Below are 23,518 nucleotides of genomic sequence, written 5' to 3' on the forward strand. Positions count from 1 at the left end.
ATTTTAAGGAGCTTCTGGGACAACATCAAACATACCAACATTCACATCATAAGGGAAACATTCACATCGAAGGAGAAGAGAGAGAGCAAGGAATTGAAAACTTATTTGAAGAAATAATGACTGAAAACTTTCCTAACCTGGTGAAGGACATACAAGCCCAGGAAGCATAGAGAGTCCCAAATAGATGAATCTAAAGAGGCCAGCACTAAGACACATCATAATTAAAATGCCAAAGGTTAAAGTCAAAGAGAGGATCTTAAAAGCAGCAAGAGAAAAGCAGTTAGTTGCCTACAAGGGAGCTCCCATTAGACTGTCAGCTGATTTCTCAACAGAAACTCTGAAGGCCAGGACTGACACAAAATATTCAGTGATGAAAAACAAGGACCTACAACTAAGATTACTCTACCCAGCAAGGCTATAATTTAAAATCAAAGGACAGATAAAGAGCTTCCTAGACAAGAAAAAGCAAAAGAAGTTCCTCACCACCTAACCAGTATTAAGGAATCTTAGAGGGATATATATATATATATATATATATGAATAATAAATGGCAATAACTACATATCTACCAATAATTACTTTAAATGTAAATGGATTAAATGCTCCAATCAAAAGTAGGGTTATTTAATAGATAAGAAAACAAAACCCTTACATATGCTGCCTTTAAGACTCACTTCAGATCAAAAGACACACACAGACCTAAAGTAAAGGGATGAAAAAAGATATTTCATGAACATGGAAACAAACAAACAAAAAATCTGGAGTAGCAATACTTATACCAGACAAAATACACTTTAAAACAAAGACTAACAAGAGACAAAGAAGAACCCGCTAATCCTACTTCTTGGTGTTTATCCGAACAAATGCTACTTCAAGGGGATGTGTGCATCCATATGTTCACTGTAGCATTGTTTACCATGGCCAGGATATGGATGCAGCCTGGGTGTCTGTCAATGGATGAATGGATAAAGAGGAGGTGGCACATATATACAATGGAATATTGATTGGCCAGGGAAGAGAATTGGTTCTTGCCATCTGTATGAACAGACCTGGAAGGTATTGTAGTGAATGGAGTATGTCAGACAGAGAAAGACAGGAGCAATGTGGTTTCACTTGTATGTGGAGTTTAAAGAACAAGACAAACATGCAAGCAGAACAGAAACAAACTAATAGATACAGAGAACATTTTGATAGTTGCCAGACGGGAAGGAGATTGGGAATGGGTAAAGTGGAGGAAGGGATTAAGAAATTCAAATTGGTTGTTACAAAGTAGCATGGGGATGTAAGGTATAGCATAAGAAATATAGTCAATATTGTCATAACTATGTATGGTGTCAGATGGGTACTAGATTTGTTGGGTGATAGATGGGCGGGGGTTGGGGGCAAGGTGAAGGGATTAAGAAGTACAAATTGGTAGTTACAAAATAGTCACGGGGATGTAAAGTAAAGCATAGGGAACATAGTCAATAATATGGTAATAACTACATATATATATATATATATATATATATATATATATATATATAGCCAAGAGGGTACTAGACTAGTCAGGGGGATCGCTTCTTAAATTATATAATGTCTAACCACTATGCTGTACACCTGAAATTAAATAATATTGAATGTAAACTGTAATTGAAAAATTAAAAAAAGGGGGGAGAAAGGTGAAGGAGAATAAGAGGTTCAAATTCCCAGGTATAAAACAAATAAATCATGGAGATGTAATACACAGCATGGGGATATGGTCAATAATATTGTGATAGCGCAGTACAGTGTCAGATGGTTAATGGACTTATCATGGTGATCACTGCTTTACATATATAAATACTGAACTATTGTGTATATGTGAAACTAATATTATATCCTAGCTATATTTAATAAAAATCTTATAAATATATAAAGACTTTTCCTCATTCTTAGAAGTAGTAGGGCCACCTCTTCAAATTGATTCCAAGACAGCTCAACATGAATTTTAAAGTAATAATAACAGCTAGCATTCATGTACGCCAATTGTTTATGCTTTCACATGAATGTCTTAACCTCTGAGGTAGGTAAGTAGAGTAACTAACTACCCTATGGCCCTGGGCTCATAAGCAACAGAGGCAGGATTCTGCTCTAGTGTGAGATAGTGCTAGCACCTGAGAAGGCTGTACTTAAAATTTAGAACTAATCTCTTTCAAGTAGGTTGTTATTTAACAATTTTATTTACAGATAATAAAAAGGATAGTCTTCATTCAAGTTTCTGTCCAAATTAAGAAAGCAAGAAAAGCAAGAATTATCCTTTCTCTCCTTCTCTCTCTCTCTCTGTCCGTGTGTGTGTGTGTGTGTGTGGAGAGGGGGGGAGGGAGGGAGGGAAAGAGAGAGGGAGAGAGAGAGGGAACATTTTTGTACTTACTAATCTCAAAGAGTAACTATGAGGAGACTAAAGGTATCTCGGTTGCTTTTTCTTTATAATTCTTAAAAACATCAACCAACCATTTCTGCTTATGCTTATGCTAAGCAGCTACTATGCTAAACACTGCTTGATGATGTAATTCATTTAAATAGCTGGATGGGCAGTTCAGCAGCAACTCCTCAGACTACAGAAACTCTTGACATATTAAATGTCCCTGAAATAGCATCCTGGCAGAGGATCTATGTGGCCATCTCCTTGGTCAGACTTGATGGTCAAATATAGACTATGAATCACCACATCTGCATGTGAACCCCTATGGCCAAGTCCTGAGCTGGCTCACTGGGTCTTCTACTTTTTCCCTTTTTCCAAGCCCTCACTGTGATGTCAAAACTAGACAAGATTAAGACTGCCTATTTTAGCACGCCCTTTTTATACTGGTCACAAATCAACTCTGGATATCCAGCCCACTTAGTTTTAGTTAGTTTGGGACATTGATTAAGATATCTAATTTTGTATTAAATATAAAACATACTAAAGAAAGAAGTTTCAAAGCAATCAGACCGGCTGGACTTAACGAAGAAAACGATCACAATCACTCCACCTGCTCAGTGGTCAGTCAAACCACAGTATCTCAATACTTCTTACAAAGTGGAGCCAAACTTCTATGATGGTTAGTTTTATATATCAGCTTGGTTGGGCTACAGTACCTAGTTATTTAATCAAACGCTAGTGTGGGTGTGATTAACATCTGCAACAGTTGGCTTTAAAGGTATTACCCTCAATAATATGGGAGCCTCGTCCAATCAGATGATGGTTTTGAGTAAAATCTGAGGTTTGTAGCCAGTCTGCAGGCCTGCCCTATGTATTTCAGACTTGCCAGCTCCACAATCATGTAAGCCAATTCCTGGAGAATCCTGACTGATACAACTTCTTATTGATATTCATGTAACAATGTCTGCCACATGTTTCAATTCCATAAAAATAAAAATTGTTGTAGAAAAGTGGTGGAAAGGTAAGACTGGGAATCTGAAAAATGGAATGAAGTCTGAGGTTTTTTTTCTTTATAATTGTTAAGACAAACAGGTACTAAATAATCATTAAAATATGAGGCGATTATTATAAAGTACACTCTTTCAAAATAAAGACTTGAACAATCCTTATTAAAAAAATAAACAAAAACCTTTAAAGTACTTCATAAAAGTAGCCAGCAAATATACATAAAAATACCCAATCTTACTTGTAATCAAAAAAAGATTAATAAAATTAACGATGAGACATTATTTTCAAGCTACCGGACTGGCGAACATCTGAGAAGTAATACTTGTGTGAGAGCATGGTGAGACGAACACACACACTGCTGGCGGGAGTGTGAAATAGCACAATTACTTTAGGAGATAGTGTGGTATTATATATGCAAGACCTTTAAAAGATGCCCAAACTCTCACTAGCTATACCTTTACAACTCCATCTTTAGAAAACAAACAAAAAAAAACCCTCAAAGATTTATTGCATAATTATCTTCAACAGTTTGAAATTAGAAATAATTTACATAGGGAAATGGATACATTTGTTATATTCATACAATGGAATAGTATATAACCATTTCAAAAACAGGCAGTTCTTGCTTTGCACAGTAGTGCAGGACTGTAGTAACGGTATAGCTAAAATCATGTCAAGTGATTTTAATCAATGAGATATACTGATTTGTTCAATGACCTTTAGAAATTTTTGTTAGAACACTGGAAACTCTGTTACTATCAGTTATAAATGTTTAGTGAAATGAAAAAAAGGTAAAACTAGTATTTATTTAGTTCACTGTAATTCAAAATATTAAGAATTAAAGTGGGGACTTCCGGTAAGATGGAGGAATAGACAGATGCTGTGCCAACTGCCTCCCAGGATCACACCAAAAGTACAAATAATTTATACAACATTCAATCTTGAAAGTCCCCTGAACACTAGATGAACAGAACCTCTAAACGAAGGACTTAAAGAGGAGGCCACGTAGAGTCTGGTATGAGGGGCGGAGACGAGAGAGGCGGAACCATGTGAGGGACACCTCAGCGGTGGCGAAGATTCTCTGGTTGGGAGAACCTTCGGGCCCACACCGAACTCACCAGCCCAAAGTTACTTTGCTGGGAAGAGGAGTTCCACGATAGCTAGCAGTAGAAATTAGTGACAACTGTCTTTGCTCAACTTGGTGAGGCTGAGGGCGGCTGAAGAACCAGTGGAGACGGCAAACCAACTCGCTCGCCAGTGAGCACTCACCCAGTCCCTAGTGGACAGAGTAGCTGTGTGAGCGGGGCCCAGGAGCCTGCAGGGAAGGACTGAACTGAGCGCCCATTGTTCTCCTGGTGCGGAGCTTGCACACGAGTAGTATATAGGAGGGCGCCATTTTTTCAGGATTGGGCCCTCCCACAGAGGGTCAAGTCTGGGACTGCACTGGTCTGCTGGAATTGGCACAATAGTGTGTGTGTGCGTGTGTGCGCATGCGGCCTTGGATTCCCACTCTCCACACTGCATGTGCAGAGTTGCCAGGCTTGTGACTGGCTGTCCAGCTGCTTGGCCTGATCTGTGAGCGGCTGATTGGGACAGGCTGAGACTGGGAGTTTTCCTGGGAGTGTTGGGCCTTGAGCTGTGCACCTGTGTGATCCAGCTGGGGCATTCCTGGCGCGTTTGTGTGGGCTGGTTGCCTGTGCAGGACTGCATGCTGCCCTGACTTGGTGGGGGGCTACTGACCACACCCCGTGGTGCCTTGGGGGCCTGCCCCACCCACCTAGAGCTGTGTTGCTCGGGGCACCCTGAGCCCCTGGTGCATGGCCCCCAGCTCCGTAGGCCACAGAGGGTTTTTTGCAGCAGCAGACAGCCCGCAACAACCTGTGAGGATTTTTCGTGGTGAGCACGGTTCCAGAGCACACAGCAGCTAATTGCGGGAAGCTCACTGCAAGGCTGAGAGGGAGGCCGGTCCATGACGCACTGAGCTCTTCCCTCCAACATAGCCAGTGCTGAGTTGCCCAGAGACTCTCTATTGCTAAGCAAGTGGTCTGCAGATTACAACAGGCGGAGGGCCTTTTTTATTTTAATTTCTTTTTTCCTTTTTTTTTTCTTCCCCCTCTTTTTATTATTTTTTTTCTTTTCTTTCTCTTTCATCTTTTTGTTCATTTTCCTTCTTTCATCTGTTTTGTTTTTGTCATAGTTTCTCAGACTTGTTTATCTGGATATTGCTTTGGTCACTGTTTTTCTGTCTTGTTCTCCTATTTTTGTGTTTGTGTTTGTGTCTCTTTTATATACTTTTGTTTCTCCTGTCTGATCATTGCTTATCCAGTTTCTGTGGGAGTGTATTTGTTTTTTGGTGTTGTTGGCTTGCCTTGCTTTGTTTTTGTTTTACGAAGTGGATGTGGATCTAGCACTGATCCAGGAGCTGAGACTACACTGAATTTGTAGAAACTATTGACCACAGCATTCACACACCTGTAACACCACCTCCCCCACCTACAGCTGAACTGCCAGGGGCAATTGGGATGCTGGGGTGACTGGCCCTACCCCACAAACTGTGGAAAAGGTTTTTCACAACAGAAGGTGGTCTGCAGAGCCCTGTGGTCATCTTCATGGTGTTCAGTGACCACAAACCTGCGCCACAGCCTCTCGGGAGCAGCTTTCGTGAATCTGTGAGTGTGAGGTGGAGGCTGGCTGTAGTGCCCTTGGGATGCTATTCAAGGGGGTCACAGGCCAGGTATTGGTGTAAGACCTGAATCTGCATTAACGTCTTAAAAACTACCAATCACATCACATAACTCACTTGAACTCCTGCCAAGCTAGTCCCACATCGCAGAGGCACCCTCAACACCGGGTCAAATAGCCAGACACACCCCTGAAGAGCCTCTTTCAATAGGTGGGCTTTACCAGCATCTGACAGGTGGCAACAGGCCTAGGGGGACCTGGCCTTTTCCTAAACTGCCTCAGGAGCAATATAGGGGGTGGCCAGCTTCAGTTCACACAGAGACCATCCTCACATGACCCCAGGTCCAGCACAGGCAGCAGCCAACTGTGTACAGCCTTTAGGCACCTACCAGGTAGCTACAGACCGGGAACAGGCAGGTCTGAAACAGCTCTGAGTGGGACCCCCACCGAAGAGACACCAGAGCCAATACACCCAGAGGCCAGTGTTAGACAAAACAAGAGTACTACCTGGTAGAACCTACAAGTGGCACTCTCAAAAGTCATTTTCCATAGGCACAAGAACCCAGTAGCCAAGCCTCCTCTGAGGGGATCAACCTCCACACAGCATCGTATACACTGTGAATAGAGCTAATTCTCCCACCTAATCAGTCTGAGGGTCAATCCCACCCTCTGACAAGCCAAAAGCAATTAAAGAGCAACTTCAAAAGTGACACCTCTGGAACACATGGAAAAGGACAATACAGAGACTGTGCAATCCGAATATAAAGGACACATACTACAAGAGTACCCAGCAACGACTGAGAGGCATAGGTGATTTATCTAATACATTGAACCAATCACAAAGTGACAGCCAGAATGAAGAAACAAACAAACGTCTCAAGTAAAACCTCTAGAAATGCAACTAAATGAAACAGAGGTATCCAACATTTCAGAGACAGAGTTTAGAACATTGATGACAAGAATGTTCAAGGAACTTAGTGAGGACATAAAAAAGGATAAATCATAAAAAACAACCAGTTAGAACTAAAGAATACAATAACTGAAATGAAGAACACACTCAAAGGAATCACCAGTAGATTTGATGAAGCAGAGGATCAGCTCAGTGATTTAGAAGACAAAATAGCAGAAATCACCCAGTTGGAACAACAAAAAGAAAAAAGAATAAAAAACAATGAAAATAGTTTAAGAGACCTGTGGGACAACATCAAGTGCAACAACATTCGCATCATAGGGATATCAGAAGGAGAAGAGAAGGAGCAAGATTGGGAAGATCTGAAGAAATAACATTTGAAGAAATAATGAAGGAAAACTTCATTCCCTGGAGAAGGAAATCGACATACAAGTCCAGGAAGTGCAGAGAGTACAAAACAAGCTGAACCCAAACAGGTCCACACCAAGACAAATCATAGTTAAAATGGCAACGGTTAAAGACAAAGACAGACTCCTAAAAGCAGCAAGAGAAACACAGCAGGTTACATACAAAGGAACTCCTATAAGACTAACAGCTGACTTTTTTACAGAAACTCTGCAGTCCAGAAGGGAGTGGCAGGAAATATTCAAAGTGGTGCAAAATAAAGGCCTACAACCAAGACTGCTCTACCCAGTACGGCAATCACTTAAAATTGAAGGAGATAAAGAGCTTCTCAGAAAAGAATAAGCTTAAGGAATTCATTACTACCAAGCCAGCACTGCAGGAAATGCTAAAAGAGCTTTTTATAAACAGAAGAAAGGAGAAAACAAGCTAACCAAGGAAGACCAGAAATACAAATTTCAAAATGGCAATTAATATGCACCTATCAATAATCACTTTAAATGTGAATGGGCTAAATGCTCTAATTAAAAGACATAGAGTGGCTGAGAAAACAGTACCCGTGAATATGCTGTTTACAAGAGACTCATCTCAGATCAAAAGACACACACAGACTGAAAGTAAAGGGATGGAATAAGATATTTCACACAAATGGAAATGAGAAAAAACTGGAGTAGCAATACTTACTTTGGACAAAATAGACTTTAAAATGAAGACCACAATAAAAGACAAAGAGGTGCACTACATAATAATAAAAGGATCGATTCAACAAGAGGACATAATCCTAGTAAACATCTATGCTCCCACCATAGGAGCTCCTAAATATATAAAACAGATTTTGACAGACATAAAGACAGAGATCAACTGTAACACTATCATTAGTAGGGGACTTCAACACCCAGTTGTCACCAATGGACAGATCCTCCAGACAGAAAATCAACACAGAAACAGTGGCCTTAAATGACACTTTAGACCACAGAATTTAATTGATATTTTTAGAGCATTTCACCCCAAAGCAACATAATATACATTCTTCTCAAGTGCACATGGAACATTTGCCAAGACAGACCACATGTTAGGCCACAAAACAAGTCTCAATAAATTTAGAAGATTGAAATCATATGAAGCATCTTCTCTGACCATAATGGTATGAAACTAGAAATCAATTATAAGAAGAAATCCGGAAAGCACACAAATACTTCGAGGCTGAATAACATGCTACTAAATAGCGAGTGGGTCAAAAGTGAGATCAAGGAAGAAATCAAAACCTATCTTGAGACAAATGAAAATGAAAGCACAACAACCCAAAATCTATAAGATGCAGCAAAAGCAGTCCTAAAACGGAAATTCATAGCAATTCAGGCCTACCTAAAGAAACAAGAACAATCTCAAATCAACAGACTATCTTTACACTTAAAGAAACTGGAAAAAGAACAGCAAAACAAGCCCAAAGGGAGTACAAGGAAGGAAATGATAAAGACCAGAGCAGAAATAAATGAACTAGAGACCAGAAAAACAATACAAAAGATCAATGAAACCAAGAGCTGGTTTTTCTGTAAAGATAAACAAAATCAACAAACCTTAGCCAGACTCACCAAGAAAAAGAGAGAACCCAAATTAATAAAATCAGAAGTGAAAGAGGAGACGTGACAACAGATACCACAGAAATACAGAAAATTTTAAGAAAATACTACGAGCAACTATATGCCAACAAATTCAACAATCTGGAAGAAATGGATACATTTCTAGATGCATACAATCTACCAAGTCTGAACCAAGAAAAAACAGAGACTCTGAACAGACTAATTACTACCAAAGAAATTGAATCAATCAACAAGCTTCCAAAAAACAAAAGTCCTGGACCAGATGGCTTCACAGGTGAATTTTACAAAACATTCAAAAAAGAATAATTAATACCTATTCTCCTCAAACTATTTCAAAAGATACAGAAGGAGGGAAGGCTCCCAAGCACATTTTATGAGGCCACTATTACTCTGATCCCAAAATCAGACAAAGATATCACAAAAAAGAAAACTACAGGCCGATATCCCTAATGAACATAGATGCAAAAATCCTCAAGAAAATACTAGCAAACCAAATTCAGCATCACATTAAAAAGATCATACATCACGATCAAGTGGGATTCATTCCTGGTAGGCAAGGTTGGTTCAATGTCCACAAATCAATTAATGTAATACATCACATTAACAAAATGAAAAATAAAAATCATAGGATCATATCAACACCTGAAGCTGATGTTGTATAATATTGTATGTCAACTATAACTGAATATATACAGTCATGGGATGTGGAGTATAGTGTGGGAGTGGAGTAAATGGAATTGTAATAGGTATGTATGATATCAAGGTGGGGGGGGAGTGGGGCGGTGGAATGGGGGAGGGGTGTCGTCACTTTGAGGGGTAAAAAGTATAAGTATTGCACTGTGTTGTACACATGAAACTAATTTAAAAAAATAATTAAAGTGTTTTATTTCTTTGTAAAAAACTTACCAAGAGTCGTCTGAACAGTGCTTGCCTTCTTCATGTCATAAGGTATGATGTGCAGTGAGTATCTTCTATGTATTGGCAAACTGTCATACACCTTTCTAAGTCTGGATCAGTTTTCACTATTTTACCCCTTTCAATGTTGTGAAATATCATCTCTGAAAGTTCCTGTAATGTGAAGCTTTTTGCTGGCATCACTTCCTCTGTGACATCTTCATCCTTTGCATCCCAACGATTTTCCTCATTTATGCTGGTAAGTTGATCTTCACTGAGTTCTTATGGCTGCATACCCTAGTCTTTCCAACATGCCTCAATCAGCTATTTCTTCTATAATTCCATTGAGGTTATATGTGAATCTCACTTCCTGCTTATCACTATTTATTTCTTACTGCACTTTCATCCTTGCTGGCCAATTCCCTTTTTTGATGATCCATTTTTGTAAACTGTCATGTAGGTTTATCTGGAGACCATGAGACAACACAACTACATGCTTTGCTGCCCTTGCGTGAACTAAGGCATGAGCAGTGACCAGTAACCGACACTTTGAAATGCATGACTGGTCAGTAATCAAGATGTGTACCTGTTAATTGTGTTGTTTTGTGGACTGAGGAGCAAGCAGCAGTTTGTACTTTATGCAGTCATGCAGAGTTGATATATCATGGTTAACAGAAATTTAAATTGTGTTGTTGGGGGTAATGGTGTTTTTTAATTTATCCATGGTAAATGAAATTTGTGCACAGCAGAATGTGCAAGGAGAGGGCTACCTGTATTTCAAACAGTTTTTAATTACATGGGGAGAATTATTATTATTTTTTTTAAAGATTTTTTTTTATTGGGGAATTGAGGGATGGGAACAGTGCTGGGGAATTGGGGGAAGGGGAACAGACAAGTCGCTGTCATTTTTGTTCTTCAGTCTAGTTGTGGAGGATGTAACTTCACTGGCCCAAGTTTGTACCATCATTGCGCTCTTCGCGGGTGAAGCAGATCAGTCGCCAGCTTCTGGACAGCCGCTCACAGTGGCTGCTGGCCACTCATGCTGGCTGTTGGCTACACACGGTAACCCATGGCAATCCACTGCAGCAGGCGCTGCAGCGTACGCCATCGCCGGCGACTCATGGCTGCCCAGCTCCAGGTTGAGCCGGTGCTCAGCATCCTAGCTGTAGAGGGCAGTGTCACTGGCCCTCACACGCGGGATCTGAACCGGGGCCTTCTGGTGCCCCAAGCCAGCTCTTAACCAATGCGCTACTTGGCCGGACCCAGGGGGAATTATGATATAATTATTGATTGCTGATATAAGAAAAAAGATACAGTTATAGCTCCATGTATGCTGGATGCACAGAAAAAGACTGGAAAGAAATGTAAATTTGACAATATTTACTGAAGGCCTAGCATGTGCCCAAAATTATACTAGGTGCTAGGGATAGCAGTGAAGAAAGCAGACAAAAAATCCATGCCTTCAAGAAAGTTCCAGTCTAAAAGAGGAGGAATGAGGAGGATACATAGTAACAGGATAAAAATAAAACAAAATATACAGCATGTCATAGGTGAGATGATAATGCTTTGGAGAAAAACAAAGTAGAGGAGGGGGACCTGGAGTGATGAGAACAGGAGACACATTATTCAAAACAGTAGTCAGTGAAGGCTTCATTAAAAAATGACATCTGGGTGAAAGCTGAGGGTTAGGGAGTGAGGCTTGCCAATATGAGGAAAAGCAATCTAAGTAGAAAAACAGTATATGCAAAGCCCTCAGGCAAGCACAGGCTGAGGAAGTGTGGCTGAAGCAGGGTCAACAGGGCTTGGAGGAGAGAACAGAGATGCTGCCAGAGGAAAAAATGAGACTGGTTAAGAAGAAAGCCACAAGCTGGCTTCTATTTCATCAGGATCACTACTGAAAAGGGACCAGGTAGTGTTTTGATTATAGATCTATTTTGAAGGTAGAACCACAGAACTTGCTGATGCATTGGGTTTGGGATGCGAAAGAGAAAGGAGTCAAATCCAACTCCAGGGATTTGGTCTGAGCAAGGATGGCACAGCCAGTAATTGAAATGAGGAAGACTTGTGAGTTGGTCAGGCTAAAGCAGAAGATCAGGAGCTTAGTTGTGGAGATATTAACTTTGAGATGCTTATCAGCCATAGAAATAGAGATGTCAATCAGGCAACTGTATATACAAGTCTGGAGTTCTGGGCAAAGGTCTAAGAAGGTATTTATTAGAGAGTTGAAAGTGGTATGTCTGACAATATCATTAAGGAAGTGAGTGTAGAGATAAAAGAAATTGTTGTCCAAGGCTTGAGGAACTCAGTTTTCAAAAGTCTAGGAGATAAGAAACACATATTACTTGTCAGAAACAGAGTTAAGGAAGATTTAAAACATAATAAAAAAAAATCAAGTTACCATATGACCCAGCAATTGTTCTCAAAGGTATATACCAAGGATGAAGTGAAAACATGTCCATATGAAAACCTATACACAAATGCTCACAGCAGCATTATTCACAGTAGCCAAAAAGTGGAAACAACCCAACTGTCCATTAACTGATGAATGGATCAACTGTGGTCTATCCATACAATTGAATAGTATTTTGCTATAAAAAGGATAAAGGACTAATATGTGCTACAACACAGGTGAACCTTGAAAACAATTTCACTTAGGTGAAAGAAGCCAGTCACAAAAGACTATTATATAGTATGATTCCATTTATATGAAATGTCCAGAATAGGTAAATTTATAGAGAAGAAAGTAGATGTGTGCTTGACTAAGGCCAAAAAGGTCGGGGGAAATGAAGAGTGACTGCTAATGGGTACAGGATTTCTTCTGGGAGTGATGAAATGTTCTAAAGTTGATTGTGTACTGATGATTGCATAAATGGGGGACTTGCATGGTATGCAAATTATATTTCAATAAAGTTACTGCAAAACACGAAACAAAACACCCAAAACTAAAACTGAAGAATTCACAGAACTATTTTTACTCTTATATCCTTTCTTGATACCCCAAATCTAAACCTTCTCTTCCACGCATCATAATAGTAAAGTTATAAAGTAAAACTTAACTGTAGAAAATCTACAAAGATGAACAAAAGATATAAAGAAGAAAACTAAAAATCATCCATAAATCCACACACTTTCAAACTTCAGATGATTCCTTTTTAAACCTTCCTCCCTTATATACATGTATTTTGGACCAAACAAAACTAAAACCACACTATAACTCGTATAGTGTTATATCCTTTTTGTTGCATACATTATACAGTGTTCTTCAAAAATGTGTTCTTTATATGTCTGAATTACATCATATGGCTGTACCACAACATATTTATGCTTTTAATTTTAAGGTATTTTAATTATTTCCATGTTTACTATTACCAATAGTCCTTTATCCACATCTCTGAATAACTGTTTGATTACAACAATTATCTAGAAATGGAATTACTTTGTTAAAATGTGAATATTTTTAAGGATCTTAAAATACTGCCTTTTGGAAAAGCTATACCATATTATATCCTCTTATCAAGAGTATATGGGGGCCCAATTTACACACACTGAGCTAGTTCTTGTCAGTTTAACTTTTAAACCAATCTGTATATGAAAATATTATCTCATTTGAGATTCACTGCTTACTGGTGATAAATTTATTTTTACCCTGACATCTTCTCTAGACTGCCAGCTTACATCCTTCTTTGCCCTTCCAGGATACAGGCATTTTCCCATGTTCTACTCTGAGAATGCTTTTAGGTATTGCTCCTTCTACTATAGATGTTGCAAAAACATTTTGTCATTTGTCTTTTTTTCCCCAGAAATGCTTTTTATTAGTCAACGGTTATATAGTTATTCTGTCAAATTGTTATTAAGGTTTGTAAACATTTGTTCTCAATTTCTGTTCTTACCTATTACACAGATCATAACCAATTTTTGTCTGTGGATCACACTTTGAGCAGTGTTGCTATAGAACATACCTCACATAGCTCCCTCACTTCAGAAGATGCTACTGTGGATAAGCTGAAGTAGAATAATATATTGAATGTCAAATATATGTATATATATATATATATACACACATATATGTGTGTATATGTATAGTGTCATGGGATGTAAAGTACAGCATAGGGATCATAGTCAATGGTATTGTAACAGCTATATATGATGTCAGAGGAATAGACTAGGGTGGGTTTATCACTTTGTGAGGGGTGTAAATGTCTAAGTATTACTTTGCCATTTGTCTTTTTAATTTTGATGATGATTTTGACTTACCAAAGTTAAAATATTTATGTAAATGACTCAATCTCTTCCTTTATGAATTCTTACCCTAAAAAATAATCTTTCCCCAAACTGGTATGAAAAATAGTCACCAAGATTACCTTCCAATAGTTTTTGGTTTTCACACATTTTTCTTTGCAACATGCTGAGAATTTAGCATATGAAGGTACTTTGCTAATAGCTATAGATATAGCTCGCTTAATCCTCATAATTACCCTATTATAAAGACCTTTATCCTTCTCACTATATGAATAATGAAACTGAGGTTAGGAAGGTTAAATTACAAGACTAAAGTAACATGGGGCCGGCCGAGTGGCGCGATGGTTAAGAACTCGCTTGGGATGCCAGAGGGCCCCGGTTCGGATCCCACATATGAGGGCCAGTGACACTGCCCTCTGCAGCTAAGATGCTGAACAACAGCTCAACCTGGAGCTGGGGTGCCATGAGTCGCCGGCAACGGTGTAGGCTGCAGCCCCTGTGGCAGTGGGTTGCCATGGGCTACTGTATGTAGCCAGCAGCCAGCGTGAGCGGCCAGCAGCCGCAGTGAGCGGCCGTCCAGAAGCCGGCGACTGATCTGCCTCGCCTGGGAAGAGCGCAATGATGGTGCCAACTTGGGCCAGTGAAGCAGTGTCCTCCACAACTAGATTGAAGAACAAAACGACAGCAACTTGTCTGTTCCCCTTCCCCTAATTACCCAGCACTGTTCCCATCCCCCCAATTACCCAATAAAAAAAAAATCTTAAAAAAAAAAATAATAAAAAAAATAAAAAAGACTAAAGTAACATGGTTAGTAAGGTGCAGAGCAGAGATCTAAAGCTAAAACAATTTGAAGCCATATTCATTCCACTCTGCTCACATGGATATTAAGATATCTTAATACACCTATGCTTTGCTGTAGAGTTTTATCATTGTACCCCCACCTCTGAAACAATAACCTATTATTTAAATATATAAGCCCTTGTTAAAATTCAGTAAGTTGAAGTTTAACAGTTATTGCAGTAGAATAAGTCCTGTCCAAGCCCTTCAATCAATCCAAAAACCTTCTGTTTTATGCTTTTTTTAGAATAACATTGTAAATGTCTCTAAGTGAAAGTGTAGCATGCTGCTCGCCTTTAGGGTGTAGACCTAATTGGTTTTATTTTGCAGAATGAGACTAAAACATATTTTATAAGCTAGTCTACAAGACAAAAGATCTATGGAATAACTTTCCCAAGAATCTATTGTAAGGATAATCTTACGTTTTATATATATATAAATGTATATGTATATGTATACATATATATAAATGTATATGTATATGTATACATATATATGTATATGTATATAGTATAAAAAATATATATTTTAAAATATTTTATTGGGGAATTGGGGGAGGGAATAGCATTGGGGAATCAGGGAAGGAGAACAGACAAGTTGCTGTCCTTTTGTTCTTCAGTCTAGTAGTGGAGGACGTCGATTCACTGGACCATGTTGGTATTGTGACCACTGTGCTCTTCCCGGCTGAGGCTGATGGGTCGCTGGCCATTAGACGGCCACTCACAGCAGCTCATGGCAGCTCATGCCGGCTGCCGGCCACTCACATAGCTTACGGCAACCCACTGCAGCCCTACTGCAGCCTATGCTGTTGCCGGCGACTCACAGTAGCCCAGCTCCAAGTTGAGATGTTGTTCACCATTTTAGCTGTAGAGGGCACAGCGTCACTGGCCCATGTGGGATCCGAACTGGCGGCCCTGCTGTTCAGAGCTCACGCCCCAAGCCAACTCTTAACCAACAAGCCACTCGGCCGGCCCTTACGTTATATTTTTATCAATGCTTACTCTCATGTGTTTAGTTTTTCTTTTTATTTACAGTGTTCATAAACTAGTGCCTAAAACATGCCAGATTCTTGATAATATTCCTCTTGCTTTCAATGAGTATTAAAAACTTCTCGTTTCACCTTTAATTTAAATGGCCTTGTTTTACTTATATTATTGTAAGCATTCTAAATTTTTTTGAAAATAGGCAAAGAATAATGTTCATTACAATTATGCTGCTCAAAGCTGTGAATTCAATTCAGAAAATTATTAGAACATAATTATGTAGAGATTGGTATTATCTAAGCTGGTCAGGGCAAATTAGACGCTATACCTGTACGCTTTACGATAAAGTGGGACTGGAACATAACACTGTATTTAACATTAAATTTCAAAAATGTATTTTTTTTTATAAATATCACATTAAATTAAACAATAAATTAAGGTTAATTAAGTTAAGGCAGCGGTTTTCAACCTTCCTAATGCCGCGACCCCTTAATACAGTTCCTCATGTTGTGGTGACCCCCAACCATAGAATTATTTTCGTTGCTACTCTATAACTGTAATTTTGCTACTGTTATGAATCGTAATGTAAATATCTTTTTGTTTTCTGATGGTCTTAGGTGACCCCTGTGAAAGGGTCATTCGACCCCCAAAGGGGTCACGACCCACAGGTTGAGAACCGCTGAGTTAAGGGGTTGAGAGCTCAGAAAGTTGCAGTTACACCAGCAGCCTGGCAAAAAGACTATATAACCAACTAAATCTTAGTGCTTCCTTCTTGCTCAATCTCAAAGTATATCTCAAAACAAGACAGTAACACTTGCTCATTTTTATCTGTTGACAGGTGGAACAATTACAAGTTAAAAAAATTGGGGCAGCTGGTTAGCTCAGGCGGTTGGAGCACAGGCTCATAACACCAAGGTTACCGGTTCAATTCCCACATGGGCCAAGGAGCTGCATCCTCTACAACTAGATAGAAGACAACTACTTGACTTGGAGTTGATGGGTCCTGGAAAAACGCCCCCCACAACTAGACTGAAACAACTACTTGACTTGGAGCTGATGGGTCCTGAAAAAAACCACACTGTTGTCCAATAAAATTTCTTTTAAAAAAAATGTTATCAAAATTAAAGCCTTTAGAAATTGCTGCCCACATGTTAATAAAAACAAAGTACTGCTTTTACCAGTAAATAATTTTATGCCTTATGGATTTGGGTTGTATTTTATTTTGACTTTGATAATCCAGCTAAAAATTTGTAGAGTTGGGTCTCTAGAACAAATAGTAATTGTTTTTCTAAATCCCATTTAAAGTCCCAGAGTTAAACTACTAAGGATTCTTGGCTTCATTCACAATGAACCATACAAAAATTGTTCTTACCTTTACACCTTGAATGAGACCATTCATGAGGAATGTGTGATGAGGAAATGTTTCACGTAGAACCTACAAAAAAGCAAACAAATCTCAAGACAAATTCAAAAGCAAATTAAAGGGAAAGATTTCTGCCTCTGTTAATGGCAGGCTAGATAAATAAGATGGAACCCTGCAATGAAAAAATCTTCATTTTTTTTGATATATTCAAAAAATATCAATGAAATATGAAAAATATCCTAAAAGTATGAAAAGATAACAAGATAGTAAGGCATAAATCTAAATAAGGCAAGAACCTAAAGAGATAATCCCAGCTCTCAGTTGCTTTTGCTGCAAAAGTATTTGCAGTAAAAATAAATTGTTAATTAGCTACCCACTCAACCACCAACAATTTTAAGCAGGTCCACAAGGGTTATACAAACCCAGGTATGGACCTGCAGTCCAGTTTTACGCCACCTAGTGTAGTCCAGGAAACGTTAAGCCTTAAATTTGGTTTATAGTGATTCCACACTTGTAGCACATCCAGATGTCTAAAAGAAAAAAATCTAAAGCACTGATGAAAAGGCTATCATCTAGGCTTCAAATCAACCATGCATATATACATTTTTTCCAAATATAATGACCAGCACATAATCAGATTAACCAGATACAAAAGGAAATAGGCAAAAATAGCAATGAACAAAACCATGTACTCTCAAAGACTTCACATTTTGGAATTACCCAACACAGACTTTAAAATGAATATGCTTACTATGATCCAAAATATAGAAAACAAGCTTGAAACTTGAACTAGAAACTGTAAAAAAGAACACAGTCGATTAAAAAAAAATCCAAAACGGGAAAAATGTATTAACTTAAATTAGGAACTCAAGGATATGTTTAAAAAGATTAGACAGAGCTGAAGAGAGAATTACTGAACCCAAAATTAGGTCAAAAGAAGTTATCAGGAATGCAGCATGGAGAGACAAAAAGAAAGAATATAAAAGAGAAAGCTAAAAGACAAAGAAGATCCAAAAGAAATTGTTTTAGGAGCCAATGGCTGAAAATGTACTAGAACCAATGATATACATGAATTCAGAAATTAAAGTAGCCTAACAAATTCTAAGCAGTGTAAAAAGAAATTCACACTCACAATCAAATTAAAACTGCAGAAAATCAAAGAAAAAATTTAAAAAGCAGCCAGAAAAAATACACAGATTGCTTTCAAAGGAACAACAGTCTAACTTAAGTTTAGTAACAGTAACAATGGAACTCAGACAAGGGGCATGCTATCCTATAACCTATGTAATGAGAAAACAAAACAAATACCAACATGAAATTCTATACTCAGTTAAAATGTCCTTTGAGGACAAAGGCAAATATATACATTTTTTTTGACCTAGCAAAAACTAGTTTACTAACTTACAGACTCCAACTAATGAAATATAAAAAAAGATACTTTTGGAAAAAGGAAGATAATACTTTTTCCAAAAGAAAATGTAAGGTCCAGAAGTCAAAATAAAATAAACAGCAAAGAAAATGGGAAATATAAATGAACAGTGATGCTACAAAAGTTACAAACTTCCAGTCATAAAATAAGTAAGTCACAGAGATGTAATGGAAAGCATGGTGACTATAGTTAATAATACTGTATTTCATATTTGAAAGCTGCTAAGAGAGTAGATGCAAGTTCTCATCACAAGAAAAAATATTTTTGTAACTATGTATGACAATGTATGTTAATTAGATCTACAGAGGTGATCATTTCACAATATAAAAGATATCAAAATCATTATGCTCTATATCCAAATGTTTTATGTCAATTATACCTAAATTAAAAAAATTACTATGACCAACTTTATGCCAATAAACTTATACATTTAGTGAAGAAACTCCTTGAAAAACATAAAACAGACACTAGAAGAAAATCTAGTCACATCTCATTTAAAAAATTTAAATGTTATTAAAAATCAGCACAAAAATGAAAAACTTCAGCCCCAGTGAATTTTTCCAAACATTTAAAGAAAACATATCAGCAATCTCATTCACTTTTGCAGAAAATAGAGACATTTTTCAAATTAAAATTTTTAAAGATTTTTATTTCAAAATATAGCTAACATATATCATTTTCAGGTGTACACCATAGTTGCTCAACATTTATTTACCTGAAGAAGTGATCACTATGATAAGTCCAGCAACCACCTGACACCATCTCACACTATCACATTATTGACTGCATTCCCCATGCTGTATGTTACATCCCCATGACCTATTTGTTTTATACCCAGAAATTTGAACCACTTCTTGTCCTTCACCTTCCTCCCTTTTTACTATTTCAATTATAGTTGACATTCAACATTACTTTATATTAATACAGCATAGAGGTTAGACATTTGTATAATTTAAGAAGTGATTTCGCTCTCTAGTGTAGTACACACTTGTTACCATATAGTTATTACCATATTATTGATTACATTCCATATACTTTACATCCCCATGACTATTTTATAACTACCAATTTGTACTTTTTAATCCCTTCATTTTTTCACCGTCCCCCAACCCCCCTCCCATCTATCACCCCGAATCTAGTACCCATCTGACACTATAAAGTTATTACAATATTATTGACTATATTCCTTATGCTATAACCTTCATCCCCATGAATACTTTGTAACAACCAATTTGTACTTCTTGATACCTTCCCCTTTTCACCCACTCCTTAAACCCCCCTCTCATATGGCAACCATCAAAATATTCTCTGTATCTATGAGTTTGTTTCTGTTTTATTTATTTTGATTTTTAGATTCCACATGTAAGTGAAATTGCATTGCATGTGTTTCTCTGACATACTCCACTCCGCACAATACCCTCCAGGTCCATCCATGCCGTCACAGATGTCAAGAAACTATTTCCTTCTCTGGCTGAGCAATGTTCCATTGTGCGAGTACATATGAGGTGTGATTAAAAAAAAATAGAGTGAATGTTTAAATAAAAAGAAATTTTATTACAGCAAAATGTGTTTGAATGAAACAATTAACCCATTTACATTTAAAGTAATTATTGATAGCTGTATAGTTATTGCCATTTTATTATTTACATTTTTTGTCTTAAAGACCCTCTAAGATTCCTTGTAATACTGGTTTTGTGGTGATGAACTCCTTTAACCTCCCTGGCGGTCTGATTATGTCAGTAATTTTGTACCCAAAGCGGTACATTGTTTTGCATGGAAATTTGTTGTTTTATATTGTAGGCCTGTAATTCTTAGGAATTACTCACTTAAATCTGTCCAAACAAGAGTCTAGTAGGCATCCCAGGTATGATAAAGTTTGAAACACAAAATCATAAATTATAATATAATAATTATAAAAATAATATAATTTTATTCAATAATGTAATCAAGTAAAAAACACTGTAATTTGTCATCGGCCGGCGTTCTCGCAGGGAGCAGGTAAGGGACTTCTCTGCGACACTGCAGTGTAATCCCGAGTGTGGCTCGGGGTTACCGCTTTTGGCAGTGAAAATTAACCCCGAGCCACATTCGGGATTACCGCCAGGGTGGTTAACTTTTTCTTGTCTAGGAAGCTCTTTATCTGTCCTTCAATTTTAAATTATAGCCTTGCTGGGTAGAGTAATCTTAGTTATAGATCCTTGCTTTTCATCACTTGGAATATTTTCTGCCAATCCCTTCTGGTCTGCAAAATTTCTGTTCAGAAATCAGCTGACAGTCTCATGGGAACTCCCTTGTAGATAACTGCTTTTCTCTTGCTGCTTTTAAGAGTCTCTCTTTGGCATTTTAATTATGATGTGTCTTGATATGGGCCTCTTTAGGTTCATCTTTTTTAGGACTCTGCACTTCCTGAGCTTGTATGTCTATTTCCTCGGTCAGGTTAGGAAAGTTTTCCGTCACATTTTTTCAAATAGGTTTTCAATACTTACCTTCTCTCTTCTCCTCTGGTACCCCTATAATGCAAATATTGGTATGCTTAATGTTGACCCAGAGGTCTCTAAAAGTATCCTCATTTTTGGGGGTTCTTTTTTCTGTTCCAATTGGGTGTTTTCTTGCTACCTTGTCTTCCAAATCACTGATTCGATCTTCTGCTTCATCTGGTTTGCTGGTGATTCCTTCTAATGCATTCTTTATTTCAGTTATTGTCTTGACTTCAGACTAGCTCTTTATTGTAGTTTCCATGTCATTTTTTATGCTTGCTATCTCTTTGTTGTAGTTCTCACTATGTTCCTTGAGCAATCTTTTAACCACTTTTTATTTATTTATTTATTTTTAAGATTTTTATTGGGGAATTAAGGTAGGTAACAGTGTTGGGGAATTGGGGAAGAGGAGCATTGTATTTTTCGAGGACCCATCAGCTCCAAGTCAAGCTGTTGTCCTTGAATCTTAGTTGTGCAGGGTGCTAGCTCAGCTCCAAGTCCAGTCTCCGCTTTCAATCTAGTTGCAGAGGGGGAAGGGAGAAGTGCAGCCCGCCATCCCATGCGGGAGTCAAACCAACAACCTTGTTAAGAGCACACGCTCTCACCAGCTGAGCCATCAGGCCACCCATTGGCAGCTCAGCTTGGGCGCAGCTCACTGGCCCATGTGGAAATCGAACCAGCAACCCTGTTGCTCAGAGCTCGTGCTCTAACTAACTGAGCCACCCGGGTTGGCCTTAACCACTGAGTTGAACTCTGTATCTGGTATGTCACTTGCCTCCATTTTTAGTTCTTTTTCTGGAGTTTTCTCCTGTTCTTTCACATGAGACATATTTCTTTGTTTCCTCAATTTGGCTGCCTCTCTGTGTTTGTTTCTGTGTATTAGGTAGATCTGCTATGTTTCCCAATCTTGCCAGGTAACCTCATGTAGTAGGTGCCCTGTGGGTTCCAATGGCACAATCTCCCTGGTCACCGCAGCTGGGTGTTCCAGGTGTGTGCGCTGTGTGGGTTGTGTGTGCCCTCCTGTTATAGTTAAACCTTGATTGCTGTTAGCATGTCAGTGGGTGGTACTGACCCTCAGTCTGACTGGCTGTGGGATTTGGCCACATCGGCAGCTCATGAGCTGCTATGCAGGGGGCTTACCCACTTAGCGGAATTCACCCCAGCAGGCTCTGGTGCCTGTTGAGACCACACTTTGGGTGTGCCACTTGTGGGGCTAATGGGGTGGTACTCTGCTGTGATCTGAAGCCAACCTCCAAGTATGTTGGTTCTGGGGTGTCTTGGGAGGGGCCCCAGTGCAGGGCTAGGTCAGCCACTGCCTGTGACCAGCCTGGGACTCCTTGGTAGGAGCTAAAAACAATCCACAGTTGGTCACTGCCTGTGCTGTACCTGGAGGTATGTAGGAGAGGCCACACTGTGGACCGAGGATGGCTGCCACTAGTACTGGGTCTGGGGTAGCTGCATAAAAAGCCAGGACACTCCAAGGCCTCCTGCCACCTGCCGGCTCCTGTAAGGTTTAGTCCCTCAGTGAGTCAGCAGTGGGGGAGCAGCAGAGTTCACCAGGCCAATTCGATTCAGATTTGGCCTGTGGGGGGCAGGCTCAACAAAGAAAAGATGGTAGCTGCCTGCTGGCTGCACAGGAGCAAGGCCCCACACAGGGAAAATGATGACTGTCCCTCCAGTCCTCACCCCAAAGTTACACAACTCAGCCTCTCTCCATGACTCTAATGCCCCTCCCCCACAAGTCACGGTCCCTCTGCCAGAGCCCAGAGGGAGTGTCTGTTGGGCCCTTTAAGGAGACATCTGCGTTTCCTGCAGCTTTCCATCCCACGCAAACAGTTGTAATCCCCACTATTTTTCACAGCCATTCATTGTGGGGGCTCCTTTTCCCGGCACCAGTCCAAGCTAGAGAGCCTGGTGTGCAGCGGGGGTGCCTCGCTACTCCATGGGGAACCTCTGTGGCTGAGATATCTCTCAATTTTCAACCACCACACATGAGTGTAGGCCCAGCCTGTTTTGCACCTCAGCCTCTCCTACCAGTTTCCATATGGTTTCTCCTTTATATCCTTAGTTATAAAACTTCTGTTCAGCTAGACTTCAATGGTTCTCCAGGTTGACTGTTCTATATTTTAGTTGTAATTTTGATGTGTTCACTGGATGAGGAAAGCACAGTGTTTATCTACTTTGCCATCTTGACTCTCTTTTTTAAAAAGATTTTATTGGGGAATTGGTGGAGGGGAACAGCGTTGGAGAATTTGGGAAGGGGAACAGACAAGTTGCTGTCCTTTTGTTCTTCAGTCTAGTTGTGGAGGA

At 39.1% G+C, this 23,518-nt stretch overlaps 1 protein-coding gene across 2 annotated transcripts in view; it reads right to left on the reverse strand.

Annotated features, from left to right (window-relative positions):
• SLC71A2 (solute carrier family 71 member 2) overlaps positions 1-23,518 on the reverse strand; it is a 115,899-nt gene that overhangs the window by 49,393 nt on the left and 42,988 nt on the right. For both annotated transcript variants that reach the window (XM_019633043.1, XM_019633042.1), the window contains one exon: positions 17,312-17,374. In XM_019633043.1, coding sequence (XP_019488588.1) covers positions 17,312-17,374 — 63 coding nt within the window. The remainder of the gene's footprint in view (positions 1-17,311; positions 17,375-23,518) is intronic.

This window comes from Hipposideros armiger, unplaced genomic scaffold (assembly GCF_001890085.2).
Source record: "Hipposideros armiger isolate ML-2016 unplaced genomic scaffold, ASM189008v1 scaffold_1229, whole genome shotgun sequence".
NCBI classification, from domain to species: domain Eukaryota; kingdom Metazoa; phylum Chordata; class Mammalia; order Chiroptera; family Hipposideridae; genus Hipposideros; species Hipposideros armiger.